The following is a 19,494-nucleotide window of genomic DNA, read 5'->3' as shown; positions in this document are numbered from 1 at the left end:
AAAAAAAAAAAAAAAAAGACTCTGTCCTATTGATAGCTAACTTTCTGCACATCTACTAGTGATTAAAAAAAAAATTATAATAATAATAATAAATCCAATGGTAGTTGCCCAGCAACTCATTTCTATTTGGCCCTAAACACATTTTAAGTAACGACATCATTTCCTGCAAAAGAGTGCTGTAGCCCAAGTTTTAATTTAGCGATACAAAAAGTTTCACGTTTCTCAAAGTCTGTACCGTTGGATTCCCTGATGTCCCCAAAATCTACTGATCTTTCTTCCAGAGCAATTTGGCTACATATCTTTTTTTTGCTGCTCTTTCATTTAGAGCAACTGCAGCCTTTTCTGGACCCCTCTTTGTAAGTACTTGCGCTCGGTTTGGGACGCAGACTCTGCATTTGCTCAAGAGGAACATGAGGTTAATCGGTCACATGGAACTAAATTTATTCGTAACTAGTTTCATTTTCCCCCCCTCAAGAAAAATCTTTCTGGCACTGACAAGATTTAACGAAGCTTTAGCAGATAAATGATTTAAGACAATTTCCGTTTTACATCAACAAATTTTCACCAAAATCGTTTGGATGGAAACATAGCTACTTAACGTCAGCATTAATGTTCACTGGTTGTTTGGGATGGTAAATAAATTGACAGTATTTGTGTCGTAGACATGGGGACCTCTGATTCCTATCACCACCACTGTAAAAGAAATCAATGTCTGTAAAGTGCTCAGCAATGCATTTCACAGCAAACCATTCCAAATGACCTTTTTCACATCAACAACGAGTTATGCAGAAAATTCCTCTTTAAGCCTTAACAGCACAATTCTCCGCTACAAAAACGCTACACATTTATGTTGTAGATCTTACTTTCCCTACTAAATTTACCTGCAACACTTAATTTGTTAACACTACAGATAGCATGGATTATTACTTAAGTCACGGTCTTCAATTCAAATAGTTTCAAATGTCCAAATGCCCCATTTGTCTGCGCCACAGACAACACTCATTTACCTATGGCAAAGAGGTGGCCAGAGGTGACTGGCTGGGACCGTTTCACATCCAAGGTGTTCTCTTTCAGTTCTAAGCAGGAATATCACATACACAAGGTTCTCTTTTCTGACATAAAATCACATTTATATGCCCGTGTAGGTATTCAAGGAAATGATCACATACTCACAGGTCTAAAAATTCACAAACCTGCACATGTAAAGGCCAAGAACATCTAAGCACCACATCCTGTGGTCTAAACTGAACCAAAGAAAACTAACGTGAAACAAAAATAGAAAGGGCGGCCACGAATTCACGGGCAAAAATGAGCCCTGGGGTCTGCAAAGATGAAAATATTAATTCAAGTGACAGACATTTCACCACACCATGAAAACGCCTGCCGATGTGAAACACTGGACTTTCAATTGTAGCAGGTCTTGTAAGTCTTATAGCGAAACGCTGTTCACACACCAAAATTACTTGGAATATTTTTTACATCGTCTTCCATAGAAAATTAAGGTTTTCCTCATTCTGTCAAGTTGCCATTCTAAAAGATACATGTTTTGTGTGTGACAGCATCAATATTCTCCTTTTTACAAGGCATGTTATTCATTAGACAGCCTTTATTATGCAGGCCACCGGTTATAGACCTCAACTTGATCGCTGACCATACGTTTCTAATCCACTGAGGGCCAATCACAGACCAGGGCTTTGCTCACAAGGAACGCTGGGCACCTGAAAACAGGCTGTTCTTATTTTACTAGAACCATCAAACAAGTCCAAACAACCAGAGACACTACGAGAACAAAGATGAAAGCACTTTTGACAGATTCTGGAGGCGTTTTGCTTGATTACCAATTCTTTAAAATCCAGTAACACTTACCATCAGTTATGCTGAAGATATACTTTTTCCCTGCAGTGAACTAAAGTCACCTTAAGAACATGCACATGAACCTGTATTCTGGTAAAATCATCTGGGATCTTTAATCTCTGTTCCTTTAAATCAGTTCTAAAGTTGATTGCTGTAAAAGTGAACATGTTACAAGCGTAGTTTTTTTGACAACTGAAAACCGTAAATGCAAGGAAGTGAAACAAAACGCTGTTTATTCCGACTTTCAACAGTCTTAAGGACCGGATTTGTGAAAATAAGGATGTGTAAAGCACCACACGAGATATGCAAAAGTTTGTACAACCCTGGTAGAACAGCATTTCAATCAATTCTCTACAGGAAACAAACTTATATACTGCATTTTCTACCATTTCTAGAGCTCTGCAGATGCCATGTGTTTCTGTTCTCCTAGCTATATTCAGCAAATAAACAGTGATTGTGTTTTCTATAGAGGATATGTACTTTTTCCCCCCATTGATGGAATAAAAAAAAAAAGAAAAGGGAAGGAAAAAAGGCCATACCTGATTTAAGCAACAGCCATGTACATATACACACCTTTAATAACCTTTAATTAAAAATAAATAAATAAATAAATAAAAAGCTGTCAAAAGACTTTTGATTAATATATTTGACCTAAATTACATATGAGATATTTCCCAGGCAAGGGACAGAAAGCTGAACTTACACTGCTGAAGTCTTCATATAATATATTCTATACAAGCCTTTCAGACCATGCTGTCGAAACTATGACCTACACTGGAAAATTTCTAGGAAGCTGGTTAATACATATGAAAGACATAAACACACTACTGGGTACTTTTTTTCTTCAGACATCTTAGACACAGCTCATAACATGAGAGGAAATGTGTGCTTATTTGGGATAATCCCGTGTGTATGTGTGTGTATACAGACTAAAAGGTATAAATGAGTTCAATACAGAATCAAAAATAGGTCCTTAGTGTCTTCTCTCAGGGACACTACAGTCAATAATCAAAAGTAGGGTGTCTGAGTGCATACCTCTTATTTTTGGACTGTTTATTGCTCAGTTCTGATGTTATGTTTTTGTTCTGATTAAAACTGAGAAACAAACTGATGTAACATTCAGAGTGCTATAGACTTAAGCCATTTAACACATAAATACAGCAAATTAATCTAATTTTGGCCTAAGAACAAACAACTAAAATACAATACCAAAACCTGTAAACGTGTGCCTTGTTACACCTCTAGGAGCTCTAGGAGCTGGAAACACTACATTTTCCTTTGGTTATGATCCAGAAGTGGTGACAAGAAGCCAGTCAGTCCACACGTGGTCTACATGCCTGACACTGCTCTTATATTTACGTTCAATCAGTGTACTGTGAAGGTAGCCAACTCACATACGGGAACCTACACGAATGAATGAAGGTTTCTCGTGTCTCTCCTACGTCGTGGCTCTATAACCCACATTTGTAGCCTATTAAGGCTCCCAGTGAGCCAACAGGCAAGACAGGCTCCTACCAGGAGTCCCAACTAGCCTAACAAGGCACTCATTTCTGAAATGTAGGCAGAATTGAAAAAAGACCACCACACACAGCCTTTAATTAGCCTGCATTTGTTCAGTATCATATCTCGCAGCTCATTCAGAGCTTCTGTGTACATTTTTCTAAAAACATATTGTTTTTTGTTTACGTTACAGGACTAAACTCGCAGCCTAGCGATTCCCATTTAGCTCGTCTAACACCGCGTATTTTCCAGCAGCACTTTTGTTAGCTAGCTATCCATGCACTTGTTTTCATGTTTTTTTTTTCTACACCCGATGAAAAAGTTCAGCTCAGGGGTTTGCTCTTCTCCTCAGGACACATTTGGGAAAGTGTCCAGCTTTAGATATGAACAGAAATCAATATTTCACTTCCACAATCGAAGAAGCACAGATAAGCGATTCAAATCACCTGGGCTTGAAGGTTTTAGTAGTAAGGTTAGCTACTGATTTTCACAAATGTTTTAGCTCTAGACCATCTAAACTCTGAATAATTATTAATACACAAGCCATCCATAGTTATTAAGGTTCGTGGTCAGGCATACGAGAACGGGACTCTTTATTATCAATAGAAAATAGCTAGCTAGAAGTATTTCTCCATTTTTAATGTGTATTTGATGAACCGGTTCGTGGTGTGTGTGTGTGTATATGTGTGTGTGTGTGTATATATGTGTGTGTGTATGGGTGTATGCATGTATGGAAGGACCAGCAGGGCAGGGCTTTATAAATACACCACAACGTTAAGCGATACGAAGCTTGAGGGCTAGTAAGCTAAGCTACGCAGCTAATTCTCGGGCTAATTTAGGAAATAACAAAACGCACGAAGCAGAAATAAAGAAATAAAGTGACAAAAATGAGACGAGTGTTACTTAACATATGTTTATAAAATGAAAGACACTTACCAGTTCAGTTCTGCCTTTATTTTTTGCACTCTTGGAAACCGGAAGACACATTCCTGATTTCCCCGTGAAAACAACAACTGGTCGCCAGGCGGCTGTTCAGTGTCGGATGCTGCTTTAATTTATCATGAAGTTCCTCCGCGCAGTGTGGGGTTTAACTCCCGTGTGCATGCCTAATACTCTCTTAATTCGATTTGATTTCGACATCGGATATCATTTGTAACGAAGAGCGCATCTTTACCTAATCTGAGGCGTGTCCTCGGCCGCTGAGGGAAACTATTGGTTGACAAACAGCGATCAGATGCAAATTCCAAACCTGTGAATCAGTGGGAGGCCACCTTTCCCCCATCACTAGGAAACGTGTGCAAATGGCAGTTTGTGTTGACCGCGCGGTGAAGAAAACTAACGCAACTACTTAAGTAATATCAACATTTAATAATGTATAAAAAAGGCAATCTACTGGCAAAACAGCAGCCCTTAATGGTTCTGTGAGCGTCGGGTCCCGATATCGTGAATAAACAGGTTGCCGCAGTGCCGCAGTTGAACCAACACGCAGCTGCAGAGAGCTGGACGGATCTTTTGGCGACGTTCCCTAAACCCGAGAATAGCCTCTTTGACCTTGCTTTCAGATCAGCATTCATAAAAGTCCCCCAAACATGAAGGAAAGTTATCTGACGTTATTGGGAAATGTTAGATGACCCACGCATCATCAATACTTATCATCAATATTAACATATCATTACCGAAAATAAGAAGACACAGTTTCTTGCTCACATTTAATGGCAAAATAACAGTATGTCAATCAGTTAAACAGTAGCTGAATGATTTATGTGTTTAATATTTAAGTCTTGCACAGGGTGGCTGAGTAGAGATACGCTTAGAGAAGTTCAAACAAAGAAACAACATGGTAAATGTCATAAAACTGTGCACATTAAATTAAACGTATATTAAAACATATTTATGTGGGGTGTTTGCCAATAAAAAGAAAACAGGGTGAAACAATTTAATCAACTGAATCATCAGACAAAAAACTTCTCTAATTAAACCGAGGCGACTTATTTCGAGCAATAGTTTGTAAGACATTTTGCAAAACACATAATAGTCACTTGATTATCCATTTTATTCATTTTTAAAATGTTGTACTTGATTTCAAACTAATTAACACTTTAAATAGGCTTGACTTTATTTAAACTATTTTTTTTGGTGAATTCCTGTTGCTTTTCCAGCTCAAACCGAAGCCATTTATTTTTATGCCGCCACGCTGCCACCTACTGGACACAGATACTATTACAGTGACATTTGAAATAATTTAATTTCAACTTGAAAATATAATTTATAAAAAATATTGATTTGTTAGATTGTGATTAGATGTTTAATGAACTGTGTTGATTTATTTAAGAATTTCTGTACAATTTAATCAAGATGTAAAAAGATCATTTAGAGTGGTTGGATGAAAAATGCTTAATTCTGGAGACACTTACAGTGAGAATTATTTACTATGGTGGTGATCAGAGCCAAATGTTCAAAACATTGAATGTCTCTAAAAGCTCCCTCACAGAAGTAATACAATATAATAAAGAAAATGAAAACATATACATTGCCTGATACCAGGGACACTGTTTTATGATAGTTTTGTGAGAAGGGGCTAAAACATTTTTTTTTTATCACATTCAGGGCACAATAAAGAAACATAGCAGCCAAAGAAAACCATTTAACTATTACAAATAAATCAATAGTAGGCATATACATTATAACTGGCCCATATAAATAAATAAATAACATAAATGGTTTTTAACTTTCAATGGAAGTCAATGTAAAAAAGATTTAATTTTAAGACATTTTAAAAGTTCTATTCATCCTTTCAACATGAAATATTAATACAATGTAAAGAACAACATCCAGATTAAAATCATGTAAAACAAATGAAGATGTGTTTAGGTTTACTAGTTGTTTTGCCAAGCAAATTAAATGTCTGTGTTTGCATGTAAACTGTAACCACTGACTCCTACCACAACCATTGTACAGAATACAGAGTCTAAATTTCTCTAGAATTTCTCTGAATTTACATCTCAACCACTAAATTCCCCTTTAAAGCAGCCACATCACTTATTAAAATAAAACATCCGATCTTTTTTTACAGTGTAGGGACATTATTCAGGCAGTAGTGAATGTTTTCAGAGTCACATTTTCTAAGCAGTGACTAAATGAAGTATCTTGCACCTGACTGTAGTCTACTTTAACCTCACTTTACTCCACTTTACAACACATCTACAAATGTTATAGACAGCTCCTACGACACATAGTGCATCTCTGTGTTTGCATTCACGTTGGGTTGCTGGGCGACTGATACCCGCTGCCTGAAACGGCAGTGGAAAGTTCTCTTGAAGGCCTTGCGGAAGTTGGCACCCATGAAGGCGTAGACCATTGGATTAATGCAGGAGTTGCTGTACGACATACAGTGCGCCCATATCTTCACCTTGTAAGTGTGGTAGTCCTGGCGGAAGTGCGGACTAAAGGCCTGCGCCATGATGAAGAGCTGGATCGGCCCCCAGCACAGAACAAACAGTAGTACGATCACCAGAACCATGCGAGACACTTTAGCCCTCACAGCAGCGCTACGCTCAGTCTGAACCTGTAGCTGAGAGGACACAGAGTGGTAGAAACGACAAAATCAGTCCAGGGCATTTTACCAATTTGAATTTAGAACAGTGAGCAAAAACAAAACGTCCACAATTTATAAACATTTTCTGCACAGTTTCACTGTGTAGCACTACATAGCCTTCATAAAAGACTTCATCATAAGAGCGAAACCTCACCTGCAACCTCATTACCAAACTCAACAATGAGTTGAGTGAAGTATGCTTCAGGACATTTAGAGGAGGTTCCAGGGTTTGGAAACAAGTGCTGTGGACTGATGAAGTAAAAACAGAACTCTGTCCACCATGGTACATTTTGGGGGAAAACGAAACTGCATTTCATGAAAAGAACACCTAGCCAACTGTGAAGAATGGGGGTGGATCTATCATGCGTTGAGGTTGGGTTGCTGACAATACTGCATTGGTGGAAAGAAGAGTGGATTCCCCAAAATACCAGCAAACCCTAAATGCAAATGTCAAACCATCTGTTAAAAAGCTGAAGCTGAAAAGAGGATGCCCCCTCCCCGACCTAAACATCATAGGAAAAAAAATCTACCTGATAGTTACTGTCAACAGGTTCCACAGTAGGACGGCCCATCTGGTACAGCATGACCAGGTAACACACACAAATCGTCACCAGTGGGAGCATATAGACGGCCAGGAAATTATAGAGGATGAAGACTTTCTTATGCATGGCTGTAGGAAAGCTCTCAGTGCAAAAGACCTGAGGCCCGTGCCATTCTCCAGCTAAAGTCTGTGTATACAGAGGCACTGGCACAGACACTAAGAAAGATCCTGGACAAAGACACAAACACAGCAGGTTAAAATGCAATGTTCCAAACATTATCTATGTCGAAAGGTTTGAAGAAAACACTTCTAAGGAGTGAATTTAACTACTTTAAGGTGAACTCACTGCTAACATAAGTGTTGAGTTGTGCACACAGCTCGTACAAGCGGCAACAAGAAAAAGCCAACAGAATGGGATGCTATGGAGCAGTCACAGATGAGGCCAAGGCCACTGTGCCCAATGCCAAGCATCAATTCTGGAGGTATAAAACCCTCTAGCATTGAGCTGTGGAGCAGTGAACAGTGTTTTCTAGAGAGATGGCACTTCATCAAATACTTTCAGGTTGACTTGGAGTGACTGTTCTCCAGAACCTACTAATTAATAGCAATACCTGACCTCAGTTGTACCTGACCTTGTCTTGGCTGACTGCAGTTAAAACCTCACTGCAATTTTCCAACATTTAACAAAAAAGCCGTCTCAGAATAGTAAAGTCTGTTTGTGCAAAAACCAAATATTTATAGTATATAGTATTTATTTACTATATGCTTTACTATATGCTTTGCATACATGGTGTCAGCGAAATATTCCAAAGCACAAGGTGAAACGAATGCAGAACATAATGTATATTTACTGCTAATGCAAATAAATAAACCCGAGTCACATGAGAGCTGCAGACCTATCCAGATTCCCAGGCTGACCGTGGTGGCAACTCTCGGGGTTCGACACTGCAGAGAGCGTAGTGGGTACACAGTGACATACCAGCGGTCCAAACTCATGACGGTCAATGTCACACAGGTAGCCTGTGCAGAAACCTATTACATACATAAAGAACAACAGGGAATGGGCGATGGTGAGTCAGCACAAGTAACTCTTATTATAACTCTTATTATAGTTATATTTTGCAATGAAGGGTGAAATCATCAGATCATCAGAGGAAAAGAGGGAAAGAGAGGAGATCACAAGGAATACCAGGATGAATATCCAGGATGATTTAATCCTATAACAAATCTAGCCTGAAATTGCCATTCCAGCCCAGTGTGCTGCTAGCTGTGTTTCTTACTGTGGGGAAATGAGGACTTTGAGCACAACATGAATACTTCAATTAAAAACAGCTCATTTTCAAGCTCAGTTCTTCTTAAAGAAAACATATCTTTATCAACCGATGCTCAAGAATAGAAAATGTGCTTTCATGTCATCTCTAGTCCTCAAATTCCACAGCGTTTTCAGAGTTCACTCACTATAGGTACACCTCACCTGCTGGATGTAGCTCACAAATTTACACATGAAATTTCCAAAGACCCAGCTGGGCAGAGGGTAAAGCACAGCAGTGAAGGGCACACAGCACACCAGGAATGTGATATCAGTCATCGCCAGGTTAGCTGAGGAGAAAACCCCCAAATCCATTTAATATCACTTAAATCTAAATGGGCTTTAGCTCTTTTTGCATCTTCAGCATGAATTATTAATATTAATAATATTTGACACTGATATTTTGAAATTACTGAAAAAATGTTATTGTAATTGTAACATTGTGTAACATTTTATTTTATAATATTATATTTTTCATGATGTACTCGTCTCTTTTATAGACTTGAAATATCTTTTTTTTTATTAGTAGTAGAATTATTAATATTATGTGTTTATAAAACGAGGCAGCACTCACCTATATAAAAGTTCGTTGCTGTCCACATTTTCTTGTGCTGGGAAATGACACAGAGAACCAGAGAGTTTCCAGCGAGTCCCACCACCATGATGAGCCCGAAGACCAGCGGCACCAGCCAGGCGTCCACCAGCAACGGCGCCTCCTCCTCTGCGGGAGAAGGAGCTTCACCGGAGCCGTTACTGGAGTTCACCGACACGTTCATGGTCAGGTTTACTTCTTAAGCCCACACCACCACTGACCACGGTCAGATATAGATAACACGGAGTTAAAAGGGTTCTTTCCGGACGCTGCCGGACAGCAAACGTCGCCATTGCGCACAGTTTATCATCGCTGGGCTGTTTTCTAGCGTTTGGTGGCTTTTATAGGGAAACCCTATAAGCCTTCAGCAGAGACGCAAGAAGGGCAGCTGTTAGTGGACGCCGCCCCCACTGCCCTTCCCATCAAAGACCCGTTATACTGAGACTAACACTCCAACAACATTTAGACTCCATGTGTTTGTAAAATGGTTTCATTTTACAGCTAACACTAAGGCTAATATCCCAATAGAAATGCCAATACAAGTAAATGTGGGCATCAATGTAATGTTTATTGATTTGGTTTTGACAAAATCTCAAAGTTGGGCGAAAACACTTTTTGTTATTTCTACAGTAAACACCATGAGCCACTTTCCCAGACAGGGACTAAGCCTAGTCATGACCTTTTCTGTTCAAGATCTTTATTTTGTATGTATAGCCCAGAACTAAGTTTACTCTGGGAAATCAGCCCTATATTAATATTAATAATTGTAAAAAAGTGTCAATATTAAATTGCCAACGTATTCCGTTGAATATGAAGTCCTAAAGAAAACATTTTTAGGCACAGATGAACTTTCTTAGGCTCCTGAGTGGCGCTGCTGTCTAATTGCTGGCCCTGGGGGCAGGAGATTGCTGGTTCCGTCATTAGTATCCAGCTGCAGAGCAGCAGAGCCATCCATTGCCTGAAGCCCAAGGGTGTGTCGTAATTGCGTACTAATTACTAGACTATGACTATGAAGTATGTAGTAGAGTGGAGTCCAGAGAGAAGTGTCGAAGTTGAGTACACTCAAATGTCCACAATACATGCTTTAAACCGGTCGCAAATTGAGTGTGGTTACTATTGACACTATTTTTTCCGTGATACGGAAAAGGGAGGAGTTACTGATGTCTGGACCATTTAAAAAAAGGTGGATCTCAATGGCTTTTGCTGCTTAGCTGGGAGGTCAACGTCCTCTCTACATGTGGTGCAAATCAGGAGAAAAAATAACCCACATGCACCAGGCCGAGCCAGACAGCGAAACATGTTGCAGACCTAGTGTGCATAGAGCATGTTTACTGGAAACACTTGGCGGATAAAGATGCAACAGCATCATTTGCGTCATCAGAACGTGCAGTGATGTATTTTGTCATAGCAAGACTTCATCACTTCCTGTTGGTAAAAACAGGTTGGTGCATTGATGTTTTGTGTACTCACCTGCCAAACCTGCACTATTAAGATTAGTATATTGTATATACCTTGTAGTATTAGTGTGTATTACCCAATTGGGACAAAAACGATTGCCCTCAGTCTCTCTGGAAGATCAGCTAGCTTAATTTCTCTCTATATATATTTTAATATTTAAGTTCTTAAAGGCAAAATTGCTCCAATATCTGATTTAATGGCTCCAATAGAACCAAATTAACTAAAATAAATAACGATGTAGACAAAAAATGCCATAGGTACACAAGTACACAATGTATAATAATAGATCATGCTACAAATGTGAGCATATGAGGTCATTGCATAATTATTTTTATTTTCTCATTTACAGTTTGCGCAAAAAGCCAAGAAAGAACTGATATTAAAGTGATATTTCTGGACAGCAGTGTGTGGGGCATTGTGGTCACTTTTCTTCAGTAGGCACAACACACTCGAAGTCAGTACCTGCTCGACTAAGTATTTATTCCAATGTTTACATACAGACATGGATAGATCAGACATGGCTTTTGTCCGTATTACACAACGTTCATACAAAATGATCCTGAAATTCATCTTGGTAGCAGTCATATTTACCTTTTTTCCCCCCACCTACATGTAACAAGACACATACTTTAAGGCTCCCACGCTCCGTGATGTATGATGCTAACTCTTTGAAATGAACACCCTGTGATGTTTGAAGCTAACTATCTGCAATGAACTACCGATATATTCTAGCAGCCACCTAGAGGCAGACAAATATAAATAACATACAGAGCCAGCCCAAAGCCCAGCATTCACATCTACAACTAAATATGAGACTCTGGGCCTCAGGTGAATAAAAACGTGTTCAATGCAGAAGTGAGTGTACAAATACACAATCATAAGGGCTGATGCCTGAGAAAATGAGTCACCACACACATACACAAACAGACATGCGCACTTGCACTTTGGTTTGCAACACCAACACACTAGCTGGTTAAGGATCTCCAGCCTCTTTGAAGTATAAAATGTCACAAAATGTGCTCAGACTGTAAACCACAAGCCTTGATTTATAAATGTGTTATTACAAAAGAGCACATTTCTGACAGGTTGGCATGCATGTGTAAGGCATAGTTGTGAGTGCAAGTTGGTAAGTGGGTGGTCTGTCATAACAACCGTGTGATAAAGGGAAGGGGGCTACAAAAATGTTTTGCGCCTTAAAGAAACGATTTACTGAATATTTAATTTACACAATTTTCTCTTTACCGCAAATGTATTTGATTGGACAAGACATAAAACCACAATTTTCTGTTAAGTTTTGCACAAGAGGTATGAAGCTATGGCAGTTATGTGCTGGCAATTAAACAGGAACAGGTGGAGTGTAAATATAAACTGGAGTCAGAAACTGACTGTATGAGAATATTAGAGTAGTAGAATACCCTGTACGTACTGGAGAGAGCTGTGTTTGTTTCAAAGTCAACAGATAATCGGGAAAGGCTGTGCAGTCTAGATCACAGCCTGCAAAGTGGAATGTTTCTGCACTGATTTTGTCTATGAATTAAGTTGTTTAAAGTTTTGTGACTGGTAAAACTGTTTTTGAGAGAAAATGGCATGGAACTAAATTTCTAATTAATAGATTTGTAACTCTGCTGCAAAAAAACAAAAACAAAAACCCAAACAAAACAACAAACCAAAAATGTATTTTCCAATCAACTACATTTGTGGTTAGGAGAAATTGTAAACTTGATTTTTCATGGAACCATTCACTTAAAGCCGTCTTTTTCAATTCCAGCCCTAGGGGGCCAGAGTCCGGCAGTTGATGATTTCCCTGCTCAGGCACATCTGTCCACTGGTTTATTACTCATTAATTTTAGTAGTTGTGGTTGCGCAAGAAAAAAGGCATGACCTAAAATGAAGAACCCTGCTTTAAAGGCTAGCATAGTTTTAAGCATAACCTTGTACAGATTGCCGGCAACTAAGACCTAATTAAAGTAGTGCAGCACATTACTGTCATTCGTCATCATCAATATTTTAAACAGCTCAAAATTCAATGAGTCAAGTTCTTGCATTGTAAACAGTTCTTCCGTTCTATTAGAGCTGTGTGTTGCTTAATTTACCCATCAGGATTCTTTTAAAAGTTCAAAACATACAAAGATAGAGCACCACACATGGCAGAATTCCTGATAACAGAAGCATCACTACCATTGCCTTCATGCATGACTTTGCCAAGAGAAGTAAGCATACTTATAAGATCACAAAAAGTACATATTTGGTATCTTTTTTTTTCTTTTTTTTTATGAAAAAGTAAGTGCCTAGTACAGACACACAGATGCTGATTTAGGATAAGTGATAGGACATGCAATTAGAAATGCAAGTACTACTGATATTGTTTCATAGATTTCATTGATAGGATTTTGTTTGTATTCCCTCAGTTTAAATGATTGGAATCTCAACTAAAACAAAAGCAAATTTTTGTTAATCTTTGAATTTTTTCCCCGTAATCCCACTTTTTCTAGACCCTTTTACCGTTAACTGAGTGCTAAATCTCATGATTTGTATCAGTATCATCATTGTGGTCTTGAGAAAGCAGTAAAGGTCGCGGTGGGGAAACATTTGATAACATGAAAATCAACAAGATATGTAGCTGTTTCGAATCGAGCCTCTTTAAAGGTGCTATCAGTAACACTCACTGCTGTTTTTGTTACTTCTGCTAAAACAGTATGCATCATTAAACACTTTTCCAAGACACTACATACCTACAGACCTCTCTAATCCATATTTCAAAATCAAATTGATGTAAAGAATGTATAAAACATGCTTTATCTTTTCTTACTGAATCAATGTAGGCAAACTACCAAATAGAGTTCTAAAATCTATATATATAGCACTACATTTTAGGTATGTTCCTATTTAGTACCAAAGATGGGGCAAAAGAATGGCAAATTCACTGATAGCACCTATAAAAGCCCTTTGTGACAAAACAGTACACCTGCCAGGACAGGAATATGAACATGGACTGTACAGATTTTGTGCTTTATCAAAATAATTACATAGAGTCACTTAAAAATTGTTAAGTAAATGTTTCCAGTACAAACACTAAACTCACTGAAAAAAGTTCCAGCAACTGACCTTTAAGGTAGCTAGTGCAGGAGTCTATTAAAGAACACGGTGGCCCACTCTCCTAAACAAAACCTTTCTAACATAATTGGCAGACATCAGGCTTACAAGCCCGTTTATTTAAAGCTGCTTCCAGAATTCATACTGGCCAGATTTATGTGGCAGTGATAGAAGCTGGCAGTCCTCTTAGCTCATTTGTTCCAGGTAGGCTGACAGCAGCGGGCAAGGCGGGAGGAACTCCTCCTGTTTGTTCACAACCTTTGTCTGCCGAGCTCCATTACAGTCAGAGCCTGCAACACAAGTCATGCTGGTGTGTTAGTGGTGAAGTTAATAAATACAAAGACATAGACACGTGTATAATAGGGGTTTAATATCGGACCTTATGACATTATTAGTATAATTAATTTCTATATATTTACAAAAACAATTCTTGGAGTTCTGTTTTTCTGCATTTCTGAGAAAAGCCCAATCATTTTATATATTCAAATTGATATACACCAATCAATTAGTTCAAAACAGAAGAAGGCAATTAAGATACACTGAATTTATTGTAGTAATCACACATGACAATTCAGGACCAGCAATACGTGTCAAGTTCAAAATCCAAGAAGATAACTTCTGTTATTTAAATGCTAAAATCGAGTGAAAACAAACTAAACTACAGACCTAATTGCAGCTGAATTATTTAGCTTAACAACTGTAAATTCATGTAAAGTCCCAAAATGTCTTTTTTGTGGCCACATATCTATTGCAAACATTTCACATCATTTGTGCTCTACTGGGTCCATAGTGGCACATAGTGCTTTGGTCCCCAGTGATTGCCACTTAAAAAGTAATCTGACGGCGGATGCTCAACTCTCATGACGGTTATGACAGCCCATCGAAAACAATGCATCTACATCAATTTCAGACCAAAACTAAATAGGCAGTGAGTTTGCATGCATGAGTAACAACTGCTTGATCTACTTACTGGCTGAGACAAGGTCCATATACTGGCAGATAGCATGAAGCAACAGCCTTTCAAAACTGGTGGATAAATATTACATTATTAGCTTTGATATCAGAAAAGAAGTCTGCAGAATACATACTTACACTACCAGTCGAATATTTGAACATTCCTAATTTTCCTTATTTTACAGTAACAGAAAAACAACACAAAAACACCAATATGGAATTTTATAGTTACAGTTACCCAGTGTTTTTGTTATTCTTCACACTAGACCCTGCTGTACTTGATGCAGCTTTACACACTCTTGAAGCTTCATAAGGAGACATCTAGGATATTTTTTTAAACAGATGTGAAGACCTTCCTAAAGCTAAATATGTTACATATGCAGAGCACTTGTTAGCTACCTGAAAACTACTTGGTGGTGGAAGTTTTAACTGTTTACACTTAATCAACTTGATCTTATACGTCAACTTTTACGCCAACGTTTACTGAAACAAATTTCAAACGTTTAAGCACAAACCTAAGATTAAAATATAACAATAACACATTTTACCATGTGTCTTCATACTTTTCACTGTTACATTTTAGCTCACCTATAAATACAATGACATTTCTTTTTTGTGAACAAAATACCTGCTGCCAAGTTTGGTGATGTAAACAGAGTGTGGTTGTGCCCCAAAGAAGGTCAGCAGGTTGGTCTCCAGGAGCTCCAGTGTCCCCTTTAACAAAACAGTTCATAAGCATTAACATATGTTTTTGGTGATAGGTTCACTTTCAGATTTCACCTGCCCACATTCAATACAAGTGTAAACAGAATCAGATCTGATCAGATTCTGTCAGGCAAGCGGTGATATGTGTATTTAAAAAAAAACAAAAACAAATAAACAAACAAACAAAAAACTGTAAAATACAAGTAATAGTTACAGTGGATCTTGGCTTCTCCCTCTTGCTCCATTCCCTCACTCTTTGACGCTGTGTGTTCGTGCTCACGTTTGTACCTACCTTATACCATCTAACTGACAGCAGTCTGAGAATTGAGATGAGACAGATGAGAGTTTGTTCTCCTCTGGTTTAAATAGTCTGTTGCATTTTCTAAAAGTTGTTTTAGGAATGTGGGAACCATCTATTATTCCGGGGTGTGGTAGAAGCCCCCACAGATCTTCTGATCTGTACACTTTCAATTTTAATGAGAAACTGCTGTTTACAGAAAGAAAAACAAAGTGATGTACCCATCAGTGTCCTTTTTTAATGCAAGAAAGTAAAATCTGATCTCATCTGGTCACACTGGGGATGCATTTTAATGACAAGTGTAAAAAGAATCTGGTCAAAGTAGATCCAGATACCACCCAGACACAAAGCGCATGTTAATGCCAAGTGTAAACAGCGTCATAGTGTGTTTATGTGATCCATATATGGGCGATATGGTAAAGATATAATATCACAATATTTACACATTTACACATTTTCACAATACACAATATTAAATCAGTAGCCACAGAACCTTACAAACTACTATTCAAATACTCTCCCATACTTAGTAGTGTTTTTTTATTCAGAATGTGCTGCACTTAATCTAATAAAACAGCACTAATTTCACTGTCTGTAAAGACAGGTACAGTTGATCAGTGTTCTTTAAGCACTGATAGAAAAGCACAGTGTGTATCACAATAACAAAATCTATCATGATAGCACCATATTGCACCCCCCCCTTTCATATACACTACAGATATGCAAACAAAGTATTCACTGGCTTACCACTGGAATGTGTCTTCGTTTCAATGTTGCTCGCAACCTCCGATCAATCCTTTGGAAGCATTCCTGAGCTGTGAAGGCAGGGTTCACTAACAAAACATTAACAATTAATAAGCATTTTACAGATATTTCACACATCCGCTTATTGATAATCTAATACATTTATTGCCAACCCAGCAGAAATTCCAAATCGGGGTATTTTTAGCTAAATCAAGTCATATTATTTGGAGTGAATGGTGTCTCACACTCTCTCTGATCTTTGGCGGTCTTGCTAGAGTTACTCCTTCTGGCCTCTTCCTCCAGCAGGGCCAGCAGTTTCTCCTGCTCCTCTCCCGAACGGTTCATGAAGTCACTCCAATACTGAGAGAGACAGGGAAGACTGTTTTACAAAGGCCGCTGTGTGTTTTAACCGAATCACCGGAACAGGCTGCTGTACCTCCACATAGTTCTCATTGGTGCACGCTTCAGTGAAGACAGAGGGTGAGGCTGTCTCAGATGCTTCACCCTCATCCTTGGAGCACTCATCTTGCTCCAGAAGATTAGCCAGGTAGCGAGCTATTTTACAATTTGATTATAAGAAAAGGAGGAAATGGGATCAAAACTGGATCAAATCTAGCGATCTGCAGTAACGGTGACACATAATGTGGAATACACCTGACAATATGAAAATTCATTAAATAAAAAAAAGAAACAAACAAACAACAACTTACTGTTCTCCTGCCTCCTCTGGCTTTTTTTACCCTTGGCTTTAGGTGTGAGGTCAGAGTTGCGAATAGCCTGGCTTATGAAGAACTGCTTCTTTTTGGCAGGAGAGACTCGTTTGGCAGGTGAGCTGGGCAAAGAGGAACAGCGCTCTTCTATCAAGCTAAAATATAAAGACAGATGCTCGTTAATGTAAAAGTGAACATCAACATATACTTAGCAGATTCATATCTGTTATTCATTCGACACACTCAAAAATAAGAGCATTGTATATTTATGACAATAACATTACTTTAATTCCATATTGTCAGTCGAATTACTGGAAGATTAGGTAATTGTCCTTAACTGGTTTATAAAATTAGGCTTGTAATTGCATTTGCCACCTGTCAGTCGTTTTTATTAAAAATGCTGGTGTCTTGTGAAGGTTTGACAATAGTTGTATTTATGCACTAGGTTATGATCGACAAGGTTAGGACTGTGTGTCTGAATACAGTGTAACGCACAGACTCCCTCAGCTGGGGTAAGGCTGCTCGCTCTGTAAAACACTAACCTACTTTTCTGCTGTTTATGTCGGCCATGGCTTATTTTTAGCTCTGGCCTCGGGCTCAGGCTCAAGCCAATGCATCAGGTTTAACAAATGGGTCTGTCGACAAAAACATCAAGGGATGCAGCATTAAGACTAGAATCCTACAGATCAACACCTCAGTAAACAGGCAGCGTCAGTTAACCTGCGCTAGTGTTTTTAGAGGCGTTATGACCCGTTTTGTTTTGAAGGCGGGGGTCTCTGTGGATCCCATCACTACAAAGACCAAGAATCCCCACTAACCCCAAAGGCTGATTGTGTAGCCCACTCTGGAAGCCAATATGTTAGTTAAGGGACTTTGCTCGCCGAAAGTATCTAAGCCAGTCTGACAGCCGGGTAGCTAGCTGCTTTTTCTGGCGTTAGCTCGCCAGCTAGCTAGCATATCTATTCTGAACATTGACTTGTTGGTAATTTTATACTGTCACGTCTCCAAATCTATTTTGCTGGGAGTTTATTTAGCCTCAGTTTGATCAATATGAATCTAGTCTTAATGTACCATTGGCTTCCGCAGCGAAACAACATTGATTAGTAGCTAGATAGCTAGCTAGTTGGCTAGCACCGTCTACGTTGCCCATTTATACAAGCTAATGTAGCTAATAGTGATCACATAGTGACTAGCCAAGCACTATCACTACCTAGCTAGTAGTCTTTTAAGAGTCCCGGACGCTGTGATTTAATCAATAAGTCTGACTTTAAATGTCTTCTTGTCTAGCATGTAAACAAAACCCCCGGCTAGCCATCGTCAACAGCTATCTAGCGCTAGTTGCTAGCTAGCTAGCTAGCTACCTCCCTGCCAGCATTAATACGCTGAGATACTCACATTACATCGTGTTCTTCGATGTTGTCATTAAGCACAACCATCTCGCCGTCTTCGAGTTAAGCAAGATGACACGACTAAAAAAATAATTAGATGGGCGTCCTGTGAAGAGAAAGAGATGAACCTTAGCTGATGTAACCAGCCACCAGGCTAACGTTACCCACAACAGCCCTGTGTACTGCCGGGTGTTTGTTTGGGGGAAGAAAGAGGCGCGGCGCTGTAAAATTAAATGGCCTGTCAGTCCGCGCCGTCAAAACAGGCCAACGACTGGTAAAAGGTTGATCAGTTCAAGATTTGATCTAATATCCTTTATTTATTTATTTATTTATTTATATTTTTTTGTGAGAATGGAAATTGAAAGGGTTTAAAACAGTCTAATTTCATGTAAGATGTCCCTGCCCTGTCCCTCCTGGGAAAAGGGAAATGGTTGGACTACTCAACCTGATTAAGTTGGTAGAGCAGTTTCAGGGCAGTTGTAGCTTTTTTGTGCCAATCCCCCACATTCCCAACCTTCCCCATTTCTGTCCTTTCTCTACTCTTGCTGACTTATAAGACTATGCTTTACTAGACGCAAAGCACCTCATGAACATGGCCTGTAATTAACATTGACGTTTAGAAGGCTATAGATTCTCCTCAAGGGGGCGCAATTAGTACCCTACTCCACCAGCTTATAGTGCTCCTTGTTTTTATATGATAATTAAGTAATTTGAAAATGTATTGATTAATACAATTTGTTTTATGTTGTTTGA

The 19,494-nt window shown here is 38.8% G+C and overlaps 3 protein-coding genes across 3 annotated transcripts in view; all 3 read right to left on the bottom strand.

Moving 5' to 3' along the window:
* Window positions 1–4,542, bottom strand: part of arid3a (AT-rich interactive domain 3A) — a 38,086-nt gene extending 33,544 nt beyond the window's left edge. The window contains exon 1 of the mRNA XM_072660743.1: window positions 4,291–4,542. The gene's annotated coding sequence lies outside the window, so the exon portion shown is untranslated. The remainder of the gene's footprint in view (window positions 1–4,290) is intronic.
* A 1,654-nt stretch (window positions 4,543–6,196) lies between these two features.
* On the bottom strand, window positions 6,197–9,782 carry LOC140537690 (G-protein coupled receptor 54-like). The gene is made up of 5 exons (XM_072659865.1): window positions 9,374–9,782; window positions 8,965–9,089; window positions 8,387–8,522; window positions 7,480–7,718; window positions 6,197–6,925 (listed from the first exon to the last, which is right to left on the bottom strand). The coding sequence occupies exons 1-5, from the start codon at window positions 9,573–9,575 to the stop codon at window positions 6,578–6,580; spliced, it is 1,050 nt and encodes a 349-aa protein (XP_072515966.1). The 5' UTR covers window positions 9,576–9,782; the 3' UTR covers window positions 6,197–6,577.
* A 1,528-nt stretch (window positions 9,783–11,310) lies between these two features.
* On the bottom strand, window positions 11,311–18,965 carry r3hdm4 (R3H domain containing 4). The gene is made up of 8 exons (XM_072660607.1): window positions 18,749–18,965; window positions 17,354–17,508; window positions 17,080–17,198; window positions 16,889–17,003; window positions 16,647–16,732; window positions 15,525–15,610; window positions 14,913–14,968; window positions 11,311–14,232 (listed from the first exon to the last, which is right to left on the bottom strand). Exons 1-8 carry the CDS (start codon window positions 18,787–18,789, stop codon window positions 14,129–14,131), a joined length of 762 nt encoding a protein of 253 aa, XP_072516708.1. The 5' UTR covers window positions 18,790–18,965; the 3' UTR covers window positions 11,311–14,128.
* Between the last annotated feature and the right edge of the window lie 529 nt (window positions 18,966–19,494).

Source organism: Salminus brasiliensis, chromosome 17 (assembly GCF_030463535.1).
Source record: "Salminus brasiliensis chromosome 17, fSalBra1.hap2, whole genome shotgun sequence".
Taxonomy (NCBI): domain Eukaryota; kingdom Metazoa; phylum Chordata; class Actinopteri; order Characiformes; family Bryconidae; genus Salminus; species Salminus brasiliensis.
The sequence above is the reverse complement of the archived record's forward strand: the minus strand, read 5'-3'. Positions and strand labels throughout refer to the sequence as shown.